General features: G+C 37.7%; 1 protein-coding gene across 9 annotated transcripts in view; it reads right to left on the bottom strand.

Annotated features, from left to right (window-relative positions):
• The window catches only part of LTBP1 (latent transforming growth factor beta binding protein 1), a 203685-nt gene that overhangs the window by 144291 nt on the left and 46499 nt on the right, over positions 1-12895 (bottom strand). For all 9 annotated transcript variants that reach the window (XM_083829061.1, XM_083829066.1, XM_083829065.1 and 6 more), the window contains exon 4: positions 6610-6785. In XM_083829061.1, coding sequence (XP_083685187.1) covers positions 6610-6785 — 176 coding nt within the window. The remainder of the gene's footprint in view (positions 1-6609; positions 6786-12895) is intronic.

The following is a 12895-nucleotide window of genomic DNA, read 5'->3' as shown; positions in this document are numbered from 1 at the left end:
ACATTTTGAACTGATTTTAATTCCGTTTGCCAGATCGCCAATCTGCTTTTCCAACATTTTTCCCCACACTGCTGTTTATCAGTCTTGGCCTCCATATTTTAAAGCATAGATAGATGACCATCCATTTTTGGGGGGTGAATGTAACGTTTAAATTAATTCCTGTAAAAGCACCAGCAGCCCTTGCCTGTCACGCAGACATTCAATTATTGGTGAGCTCAGAGCCATAAAATCTTTTTTTGAGTCCAAACAGAAAAATACAGTACTTTTTTTTGGGGGGTGGGGGGGTACTGATTTACTGGCCTCCTCAATCATGCACCCTGTATGGACACACACAAAAGGGTATTGTTAAAATGCCTGCTGCTCTAGTTCATTTAAAGAAGTAGTTTACATTTATACAGTTATTCTATTTCCAAGGATTTCAAAGAACTCCATAGTTCTTTATAATTGCTAAATAAACTACGTTATTGGTTAAACTTTTTTTTTTCCCCAGATTTTGTCACCTTACTTTATGAAGCAAAAGGAAAAGTAAACGTGCTGCTGGAGTCTACAGAGGTAACTGCATTAATGTCAACCCAGCTAAAGCACTTAATTTATATTTGGAGTTCAGCCTCTTGTTTCCAAGTCCCACTGGAATCAAATACAAACTTTAAAAGGCTGTTATGAATTGCTATGCCTTCAAATAGCAGTATGGCTAATGCTCTTAAATGGGAGAGAGGAAAACTATGCTTTACTGAGATTGCTTGGCTTTTATCATAAAAAGCTACACTGTTGTTTGACCCTGATGCTGACTGCACCAAAGTTTTGCTTAAACATTTTAAAGTGTCCCTGAAAAATCCCCCCCAGCCTCTTGAAGGGGAGCAGATGCTCTGCACACATATGAAAATGTTTTTCATGTGAGAAAAAAACCCCTGACATTTAAACAGCACCCCATTCCCCTATTTGTATTCCCATCCCCCTATTTGTATTTGATTATGTACAACCTCAGGAGCAACACACGCAAATGTCAGTTCCCATGAGTAAACGGAGTGAATTTAATTCCACATTCCCTTCAAATAGGCTGTGTTGTGATTCTTCAGTTACTGAAATATTTCTCTTCTGTCTGTTAGTCTTCTGTTTATTCTCTTTTTACCCACCTCATGCTCCTGGCTATACCTTGTTTAATCACAGCATAGCCATAACATTCCTCCCTTACCTTCCACTTTCTCAAAACCTCCATTTAGGGAAAGTTACCAGAGTTCAACCCTAATATACACACATGTGTAGGCAGAAGTTTCAGAAAATGCTATGCTCTAGTTAAAACAAGCCACTGAGAGAATATTGTAGTTTATGTAGAGCTGTTCCACAAACAAATACCAAGAAGGATGGAAAGAAAATCTGATCCTCTAAAGAACTGATGGTGCTTCTCCCCTAAAGCAACATATACTGAACCATGGTAGAACATCTGATCACACAGATACATTTACATGGAAAGTGTCATATCTCTGAACCCACTTCTTTAACAGTAAAACACATGACTTTACACATGATACATGACTTTAATATCATAGAATCATAGAAAGGCTTGGGTTGGAAGGGACCTTAAAGACAATCTAGCTCTAACCCCACTCCCATTGGCAGGGTTGTCACTCACAAGATCAGGTTGCCCAGGGCCTCATCCAACCTGGTCTTGAACACCTCCAGGGACGGGGCATCCACAGCTTCTCTGAGTAACGTGATTGTTTCTGCTTCATCTTTACACAAAAATCTAGGTGCTGCCCACAGAATCACAGGCAGACTGTTAAAATTCTGGTATCCATACATGCAGACTTACTAACTTCAAGCCAGAACACTCACATACAATTAAGTCAAAGTAAGAAGTATAATTCTGTACTCTCTAAACATAATGTAACCCATGCTACTTAAATTCCAGACTTTTTAATTTTAGCTAAAAATCATTATTTTTTCTTGCACAGACAAGTCTCCTTACCGTATAAGAAGTTTTCGTGAAGACCAAGAAAAACTTCATCTAGCTAAAAAGAAAAATCTTCAACCATATTTAATTGTGTAAACTTAACATCCAGTTTCAATTGCAAAATTCAGAGGCATTTCCTATCATCTTCCTGAATAAACAGGCCAGATTAGAATAATTTTTCTTCTTAAATATATATTTATCCTTGGAATAACTTTGTCATATAAACATGTTTTATTTACTTCACAGAACGCAGTTCTGGCTGTGGGTAAGGTATGCCTTATACTTCCCCTAAAGTTTTGTTTTTAGTGTAATTTCTGATCACCTCAGGTGCTAACTAATATATTTTCACAACATGCCTGTAATATAGAGATCATCATGGTGGCATCACCATTTTACACGTGTGGAATTGGAGCCCTGTGTGGGCTTGCAAAAGCGTTCAATACATGAAAGCAACACTAACTCCAGCAACACCAGGCAAGTAATTTCAGACTTAGAAATTCCGCTTCTTCCAGAAGAAAGGGCAAGATGCACAATGCCTCTACAAAAGTATCTCGAGCTGGAAAATGAAGCATATTGTCCACATCCCTCTTGAACCGTGAAACCCAAGACATTTTAGAGTATTCTGTTGCAACATAGAGCTGCATTATAGCTCTCCTTGATCTCCCATACTCCTAACCTGGCCTTGGAGATACATTGACAGAATTTCTCGGGAGTGGTTGACAGTGGCTTCGCAATCACATCATATAGCTCTTTCAAAATCCTTTGAGGAATAACCATGGGTTGTATGGGATTCGGCAGTCTTCTTCAGAGCAGGAATATGTATATGCACCAGCCTTACCCAGAAAACATGAACTGATTTTGGCAGAAGGAAAATATATATATAGGTGGCTTAACACTACTCTGACAGTCTCCGTTTTTTTTTTGTTTGTTTGTTTTTTTTGTTTGTTTTTTTTTGGATACTCTAACAAAAGCAGAAGCTCCTCAGTTACAATCCTTTATAAACATCCAAATTTACACCTAAGTTGAAAATCTCCTCCATACAGGCTCACTGTACTTTTCAAAATGCATTAAAAAAGACAATCAAATTTGGCTTTGTCACTATTCATATTCCCAATGTAGAAAAAATGTGTATTCTCTATTTGGAATGAATGGTTCAAAACAGATTTCTTCCCGAAGTAGTAATAGACAATGTTTTTGGAATTCTCAACAGCCTTCCTCAACTAATTCTACCTCACCCTGTATTAAAATAAGTTTTAAAAAAGTATTTCAAATGAAGAATAACTCAGTGAGTGAAAACCTAACATTGTATTCCCAAGATACTTACCTTATTTTTATTCATACTCTTAAATAATAAGAACTTGACAATAATAAAATATTCAAATTTAAGAGAAGAGTATATAACATAACTTTCCTGGGAAAAATATTTAAAAAATATTTAACACCAGAAGTGGACAGAGTGAAGCTGTGAGTGGCCTATTGTCTTACTAGTCTAATAAACAGTTCTCACAACTGTGTTAAGAAATTCAGAAATTGCACGTTTCATTTAGAATTTGCTTATAATCATACATTTATACGCTTTAGACTGTTAGAAACAACACAATTTCTTTAACTGATTTTTTTTTTTAAACTACATTTATAAAGCCAGGGAGACCAGCACTAATATTTATAGGATCTATGCTCTGCTCAAGCTGACTGGTGGTTATTATTTAACAGTGCCTTTAACAGCGTCTGAAGTAGATGTACCTGATTTACTCAAAGTATCATCTTCCTGTTGGTTTACAGGCTACTAGGTTGCAAACAGAATTTACATCTAAAGTTTCTGTGCTGATGTCGTTGCTACTGTTGGAATCATAGATGAATTTTAATCCTAAGGTTTCAAATGTTCAGGCAAATTATAGTTCATATCCGTATTTCAGACCTAAAGTGTTTTAAAATTATAATATATTTAAAATTATAATATCATTTTTAAAATTATATCCTATCATATTTATGGCTGTTTTATCATATTTGACTTATTGCAGCTCCGATGGTTTACTGAATTTTCAAGCTCCATTGATATGATGCATCATTTTACAGTAGAATTCAGTTTAAATGACACAAAAGAACAGACCATTCTGCTGTCTTTTTTAAGTCTACTATATTGCGCATCAGAAATATGAAACTGTTGAAATACAGCAAAGTAAATGTTCCAGGACGAACCTCAATGAATTTAAATTGAAAAATACTTAAATATGACTAGTTTTTAATGCTTTCTCTATAGTATCTCCAAATGGTGGTCTGGCAACACTGTCATAGGTAATTCAAACATGACTGCCAGTCTGTGAATCAGAAAATGCCCAGAAGCACCTGGCTCACATTTGGCAGTTTTGCTCCCAAAGCACCATTAGCCTACACCTCATCCCCCTCCACCAGAACACACCAATCTCTAAAGGCATTTCAGGACTAAGACTTGTTCCAGTTTCAAGTCTATCCATTTCAGGTTACACGATTAATATCACCTGCAGAGGTTCGGAAAAATCAACATCAACTGAAGCTACAGATAGAAAAAATAGATACGTTCTATGGAGTGCACCTTGAGCAGATGTCACTGTGTTAATATTTCAAAATAAAATGCTTAGAAATGGTGAAAAATAACCGAATCACTTGTTTTGCATGCTATTTAATTTATAGATATCAATTAAAGACTTGGTGACATCATTCAAGAGTGATTATCTGGCTATTTCATCTCTTCCCTGAAAAAAAAAAAGTAAATACAGGCTTAAATTCTAACAACACAAAGATCAAACTGCTCTCTGTACTAGCAGATATCTAAGCCATTTTGTCAGAAGTTGCAGTTAACCAACTCCCAACTTACAAATGTAGAAGTGAGAAGCAAATCTGGTTAAGTCACCTTTTTGGGACTGCTCAAAAGCCCATTATCAGAAATTTCACCACCACAACAATAGCCTTAGACTTAATCCTGCATTTTATCTCCAAAGCAACATTTAAGTTGTGACTGATCTTATCAGGCCACAAAATCTGTTTAATTACCTATCCCTTGGGTGTTTAAGAATCATAGCCTTTTCAATAAAGGTAGAATATTTTACTAACCCGCCACTCACAGAGGGGTTTATTAGGATTTTATAACAAATACTGTCTTTGGCTCTTGGCTGTCCTTCTCCCAGTCATGTCCCTCTGAGTACTGAAATTAACAGAGGAGGTCCAATAAGCTAGAAGCTCCTGACTGGCTCCTCCATCACATAGCTGCACATAGTTATTTCCTTATTTTATCATAGAAGGTAAGTCTTACACAACTCATTTGCTAGAGGCAGTTTGGTACTTGCAAGTAACACTGACTATATCTAGGATAAATTGACTCAGTCAAACAGCCTGAAAGGACAAGGGCAAAAGCAAGACTTTTTTTTTTTTGACCAGAGTCCAACCAGCAGCAGTCACTCCAAGTACTTGGAGAACTACGCAGCCTGGAATTTATACGCTTACTGGCTAGCAAGAGTCAGAATAGGACACAATCCAATACTAGTGGCCACTAATATCTTATTTGGAAAATTACAGCTGGCTGGAAGAAAAGCAATGTCACCTTCTTGACAAAAGGAACTGTTGGTTGATGTTGACAATACAATTAAACATCTCTCTGAAGGTTCTGAGAAAAGGATGTCAGGCTTTGCAAGTATGATACTTCACTGCTCTGAAAAGGTTAATCTAAAGGCCCAAGGCTGCCCACTGTTCTTCCCATTATGGCCAAGATTCTTCTTGGGTACATGAGTACATCAACGCATTTACTGTTTCAGAAAAGCAAGCAGAGGGTTACATTTATGGTCTGTTCATTTATATTTAAAGATGTGCAATACAGAGATGCAAACTTACAAAAGGAAACTGTATTTACGAATTTAAAAGAAAACCCTCTTCCCTAAATCCTCAGTGGAGCATGAGGATTCTGTGCTGTAGCAGAAGTCTGTCAGGAGATTGTGAGTACCTTAGCTCTCCATCTTAATCAGCCCATTATTTTAGTGCAGGAACTTTTCTCCAAATCAAGCCAGCAGACGCTCTGTAATACCTAACCCATAATTCATCAAGCTCTTCATCTTTTAAGCCAAAACTTGTCCTCAAACTCCCCATACAATGGAGCATGAGCCAAGGCCACAAGCTGTGCACCTTCACAATCCTTTTTTTTAATAAATATGAAGCAGAAATGCTAGTGCAGCCTCCATACTGTGCAGAAGTTCATAAACACGTAATAAATTAAATACAGAGAAAAATAGTCGCCAGTAAGACCACAGTCCTGGACTCCAGCTTTCCTAGAAGGGTATCCATCATACTGAAGTAAGGGAAGCTGTCACCTTAAGCGGAATACACTCTCAACTATGCCTACTTCAACAAGTGTTCACAAAGCGTCTTTTATCTGAAGGAAAAGCTATCATCTAGAAATAGCTTTATGACAGTCCAGCAGTGAATCAGGTTGCTTTTTTTTTTTTCCATACAGGAAATCTGTTTTGCGTCTCAACAGGATACAGAATGTTAGCGTATTTGCTAATCTGAGAATTATATTGTTTAATTATTTAGACATTTTTTTTGAAGTGTTACTGCAATTCAGATGAACAGAAGTTTTCAAGATCTTAAAAAAAAAAAGCTTACAGTACGCTTCCTGCAGTTGTACTCACATTGAAAAGGTGATGCAAGTTGATCCTGGCCCAGTCTCAGTGGTAATGAGCCCTCAGTGGATTGCTCTCCTGAAATCACTTTTTTTACTGGATAATATTTGGGTTTGATTACATATTCCTGTGTTTGGCCATGATGAAGATTCATCATCAACGTCTGAGATGAAAGGGGTATCATCCTGTTTTAGGAAAAAAATGAAAGAGACAGAATGATGTAAGAATTAATAAATTAGACTTCAAAAAAACTGGTAAAAAATAAAGACACTCATCTGTACTCCAAGTTTTCAAAAGATGATTTAGAAAGTTTACTAGTTTCAGATTAAGCATGTGATTTTTCCATGCATTTAGCATTTTCGTTGTTGTGGCAGCTCAACAAACACTTAACAACCCAATACAGACTACAGGGATTATGATAACTCTTTTCTGATAAGCAGTACCAGCTCAGAAAACAGGGAGGAATAGGAGAAAGCCCTCCTCAAAATCATGAGTTGGAGCTCAGCTTTGTTAGATGCATAGCCTTCCAGACTGGTCAGAAAAGAAGCAGTGCATTTAAACCCGTTTCCTACAGATTTTTTCAAATTATTTTACACTAAATACAGAAAGTAAAACCTATGCCCAGATGGCTTTCCCTCTGTTCCCAGAAACCTTGTTCCGTTCCCCAGCATACCCAGCTAGCCATAAGAACACTGCTACTCCTCCCCTTCTTCAGTCTTTTCCCCATCTCATCAGAAGGTCCATCCCTGTTTCCCACCTCAACTTTACTTCCCCCATCCACTTTCTCCTTGCCTGCACTATTGAACATCTGACAGATGTCCCACAACCACATGACTTCCCTTTACAGCAAAACTCTTTCCCCTTCTTGTCAAAGAAGATTATTCCTTCAAGCTCACTGATTCATTGACATTACCAGTTCCTTATTTTTGTTGTTAGCTTCTCACTGCACAAGACCTTGCCAACTTTCAGTAGGAATTCCCCCCTCCTATTCCCCAAAACCAATATTATTTACCCATATACTACTAGAAGTAGGAACCATTTCTTTTCTAACCTAAAAGCTGTCTTTCCCATCCTCCACAGTACCACCCAACAATGAACAAGCAAGGGAGCAAATCACATAGTTGTTAGTCACAGACAATGAAACCACAAGCTATTTTGGGGCACTGGGTTGCATGGTGCCACCGCCGAGCAAGTAGTCATAACAGGTCTTCAATTAACAAATTAAGTGAGAGCAAGTCATCAAGAAGTTGTAGCTAGTGTAGATCACACTGCAGAGATACGCATTCCTCAAGATAATATTATCAATCACTAACCTAGTAGCAGTGGCTATTTAGGATTACACTGTCCTTTGCTGAACTGAAGGCACAAGGAGTTGGATGTCATGATCCCTCATGCTCTTCTCAACTGAAGGTCTGTAGTATGTTTGGTCAGCAGAAGTGGAAACATGGGAAAATTACAGGCTTTTTAACAGATCCCTCAAAAAGTCAGAGCTCTGTAGAGCAAATAGCTGTCCTCAGAATAAGGCATGGGCCCTAAATCATAGAAGATGCTGGGCAGCACTTCCCCACAGTGATGAGACTAAAGAAGTAGTCATCTGTCTTCTTGCTCAGCTGAAACAGTATTGTTTTCCTACATCTGGAGCCGGAGCCAGACCCTATCTCCAAAGCAAAGCCTGATTCCTTAGTTATGTTATTTGAGGATGCTTAGTAACTGCTGTAGCCAGTGAATTTGTGGTTAGAACAGACAATAGGGTTTTGTCCTACTCAGACTCTTATTAAGTTGGATCAGTTTTAGAAAAGTGCATTTGTTTGTACAGAAATTCTATGACGCTCACATGCAACAGAAACATGAAATCCTCAGACTATCTCCAAACCAAATTTTTTTTAATACAGTACTTACACAGTCTCATTATATTCAGTAAAAGTCCGTTCCCAAATTAAGACAGAATACTTTCAGTGTTGTCTTTAGGCTTCCTACATACCAGATCAAAGAGAGGCATCAGCGATGTTGGAGGTCAGGCTCAGAACTTAAAACAAGCTGACACTCTCAGCAAGAATACCTCAGCTAGAGAGAAAGCTGAAGACACCACCTTCAATACTGTTTACCTAATAACTTGAATTTCCTTGAAGAGTCACTACAATCCTTCCTGTACAACCTGGTGTCTCTACAGATCTAGTTTGAGGCCTGCGTATAAGGACATCTAGTTCTGTACCCAAACATAAGAGGGCTTACGCTGAATCTTTCCGATGGGATGTGCAAGCACCCCTTGACAGCAAAAGTCAACATAGTACAAAAGTCCACATTACAGCAACCTGTTAAAAGTTACTTATATGTGTTTTATGTTGTATGATGTTCCTTGCTTGACTGTACACAGACACTGCCATTTGAATGCCTGCTTGTCTATAGCCTTGTTAAGGCTATAACATGAAAAATATCACCTTTTATCACATATACAGCCACACTGTAGCCCAATCCTATCAACCTACAGAGTCCATCGTGACACTTGAACTAAAAAAAAGAGCCCACACACCATACCAAAGGAATGCCACAGACCAGAGGTTGAGATCTACTGTCAGAATCTAAAAATGTTGCCTCATCCTTCCTTCCTAGGTATTGCAATTTTCTTTCTTGATTTAGCTTATATTAATTATTAGCTAATTAATACTAAGGCAGTAGAAGAGTATGCTTTGCTCTGCAAGAGTGGTTTACTTAGAAATACATAAGAAAGCTGTAATCCCTGCTCCAGAAACTCTTGTTCTTTAAAGGAAATGCCTTTGCCTCATGTGTGAGTTGGTACTCTTAGTTTCAGCAAGGAGTAAAACCCCTACTCATATATTAAGGTGCATGCTTACAACAGTTTGCAGCATAAAACTGAAAAGCAGAAGATGATGCCAAGTTTTCATCTCACTTAAGTTAAGAGTTGTCTAGACCCTTGAACATTTTCTCTCAGTTTTGATCTTCTTGGTGTATAACTAGCAAGGATCTTGACTTCAGGTATGCATAAAAGTACTCCACATGTTTAAAAACAACTCAGTCTTGGGCATCCACTACTAGTATACATGCAAGCTAACTGGCAGCATGTTTTTGCCAGTCATCTGACCATCTCAACTAGTTTTGCTCAAGTGCAATTCCAGTAGAAGATTGATGGGGTCAAACATCAAAGCATTTATGAGATCCCTCTGTCCTGACTGCTCTTTTGATATTCAAATTCTTCTCAACATGACCTAGTTCCTAAAGATGTTAAGTTTATAACGAAAAGAACATTGCATAGCTAACTGTGATGCTGCATCTTCCCCTAGAATCAAGGACACTATTTTTCAACTACATCATGAGAGCCATATGAGACCAAGCACATAGCTCTGGTATCAACGGCTTGGGTACAGATGCTAGTGGAGAAACCAGTTTTCTTCTTAGACCAGCACAGAGGGGATCCTTCAGTGTTGCAGAACTTCTAAGTAAGACAGTATATTTCTGGTGGGCTCAGGAACACAGTGAGAGCATGTTTTTCCTTGTATCGATCCCTGTGAAAGAAGCCTTCAGAACTATCCCTTCTAATTGACTTCAGAAGACAGAGGAGAGATTTGCTGGTTCACAGAGAAGGCACGTAATGTTAACACTGAAAAAGATTAATACAAATATAAGATGCCACAAGGAAACATTTTAGGCCTAGTTTGGTAACAAATATCACCCCAACACCTATTACAGAAAAGATCTTAGCAGCTCTACTACAACCCTCTGAAGAAGCATTTGGTGCCATGACCATTGGTGCCAGCTTGCCAAATAACCCTCCTCCCAGCCTCAAGTACAAACACTTCTTTCCCTTTCCCAAAGGGTAGCCTCTGCCAAGTTCTGGAGCTCTGCCTGAGCCCCTCACAGGGGTCCTGTCTTTGTGTGGGGGCCCAGGCACTGTATCCATGCTCACATCTGCTGCACCAGGAACCCCTGGTCCAAAGCAAAATCCAAGCCTGCTGCTATGCTCATTAAATAGCAATGCCAGGCACTACCTGTGCCATTATTTGAATACTCCAAATTAAAGAAAAAGTAGCACGATAGAAGGATTTCTTTACAACTCCTCCAGGTTCAAGGCCACCAGGAATAGGTGGTTCTACGTTACTACAACCAACAAGAGGATATTCAAAGTAGGTCACAGACACTCCCCACTAGACTTTTATAATTTAAAACAGAGAAATGAAAGGCATACTCATCGACTTAGAGATAATACACTTAATGTTAAGTGAGAAATAGCTCTCGTCTATTAACACCACCACCACAAGCAAATATATTTTAATACTTCCCAGCTTTACCATGTTGCTTACTGCACACTTGAATACTACACAACTAATTTGAGCCCCTGGTCGTTGCAATACAAAATACTGAAGTAGTACTAATGTTCCCTGTGTTACACAGATTAAAAAGATGCAATGGTTAGCTCTAATCTTTACATTTTGCACAAAACAGCCAAAACTAAACAAGATTTTTGTATTACATAGGCTTGTGTCACTAAATTATCTGGTAGTTTGTAATTTGATGGTCCAAACTGACTTTAACTTCAATAAACTTAACAAAAACTTTCCATAGCTGAAGTATACAAAAGGCAGATAAATGTCTAATCACATTTTCAACAAACAAAATTACAGACACTAGTAACAGCACTGCAAAAGGAGAACAAACTTTTGCAACTAGCCATCATGCAAAAAGAAAGCTCTCTGGTTGATACAAGCAGACCAGGAATGCTATGTATCAGAGTAACGCTGGCAAGCAGAAATGAGACCAGCAACGTTTGGCATGAAAAGTACTGTCTAGACTAAATAAGACAAGCCTGTCTCAGGCTGCTTTCTTCATTTTATTTACTGTAAGTCTGATGCTCCCTTCCTGGCTCCTAGCTAGCAATACTTAAAAAAAAAAATCTGAATTGCTAGCATACTGTTTTTACACAAACCTAGAAATTCCTTCTTCTCTACCTCTTCTCAAATTCAGAATGAACAGCCAAATGGAGAAGAAAACCTAGCATTTTCTAAAATTATGAGATAATAAAGAAAATATGCAGGACAGTTTAAAAGGCATGAAAATAAAACAAAATCCCCCCTGCTCCGTAAATTATTAAAATTCAGTTGCTAGTTCAGCCTGACCTTTGCCAGCTGTTTCCTCCTTAGGTTTCTTGTCTGATTTTTTTTTTTCCTTTTTTAAAGATGCAAGAAAAAGTTTAACTTCCCAGTTGATGATGAACATATGGGATTTCTTCAAAGTCCTTTACATTATCATACCCAACATTAATCAAGTGTGGCTTATTTCACAATGTACTACCAGTCACAAAAGATGAAAGAGAGGAAGTGTTCAAGCTTTTTCTTCTCACCATCTCAAAGATTCTGCAAAAGTTGATTTTATGTACAAAAATGTATTTTAATGCATAATCAAAATCTTGTCAATAAAATATAGGCTGAACATTGAAAAGCTGGCACTGAAAACTACCTGTCCAAGAATAACTTGGGTTACATTTGCATTTTCGTTATAAACCTGCCTTAGCTTTATGTCTTTGTAATAAAGTTCTCCCCAGGCTAAAATTTGCAGAGATCATTGTTTGGATATGACCAACTTGTTTAACTTGTTTTCAAACAACACCTTCAAGTTATTTATAGTTTCTGGTTGGTTGGATGCTCCCCCCCCTCGACTAAATAGGCTAAGGTGTTATTTACATCACATACTAGATTTTATTTGAACACAACGATACCACAAATCTTACTAGAGATTAATAAAGACACTTCATCTACACCAAGAGAGGTAAGCATGGAATCACAATTATTTTAAAATTCCCACACAAACATTGTAAAACATGAATTTTCATCCATAACTACAAGCTTTGCTCAACTTAGTTAAACGTAACTTCAGCAGTCAAATCCTTGTTGAAGACTCTTACAGGGATTACCTACTCTTAAGTGTTGACTAATAAAGCTAGCCCTGTATTTGGAGACTCACCTGAATTGCTCATACGTTAGAACCCTTTTGTTAGCATGAACTGGTGTAATAGCCAAACGAAAGCTCTATGACCTAACTGTTTTCAAACTAAGCTAGGAAATTATGACTCCATTGATTCATTATGTCTTCTGCACACAACACGATAAACTGAAACATGTAGATTTACAAACATTCCTCCAGGTTTCTAAACAGAGGTAGTATACTGAGTTTTCCAGAATCATAAGCAATGATTTCCTAAATGTCAAAAATCAGAAAAAGGTCTTAAAGCAAAAGAAATGTTGGTTGAATATTCATATATAAAATAAGAATAGATATGCATATT

This window comes from Anser anser (assembly GCF_964211835.1).
Source record: "Anser anser genome assembly, chromosome: 3".
Classification (NCBI taxonomy): Eukaryota; Metazoa; Chordata; class Aves; order Anseriformes; family Anatidae; genus Anser; species Anser anser.
The sequence above is the reverse complement of the archived record's forward strand: the minus strand, read 5'-3'. Positions and strand labels throughout refer to the sequence as shown.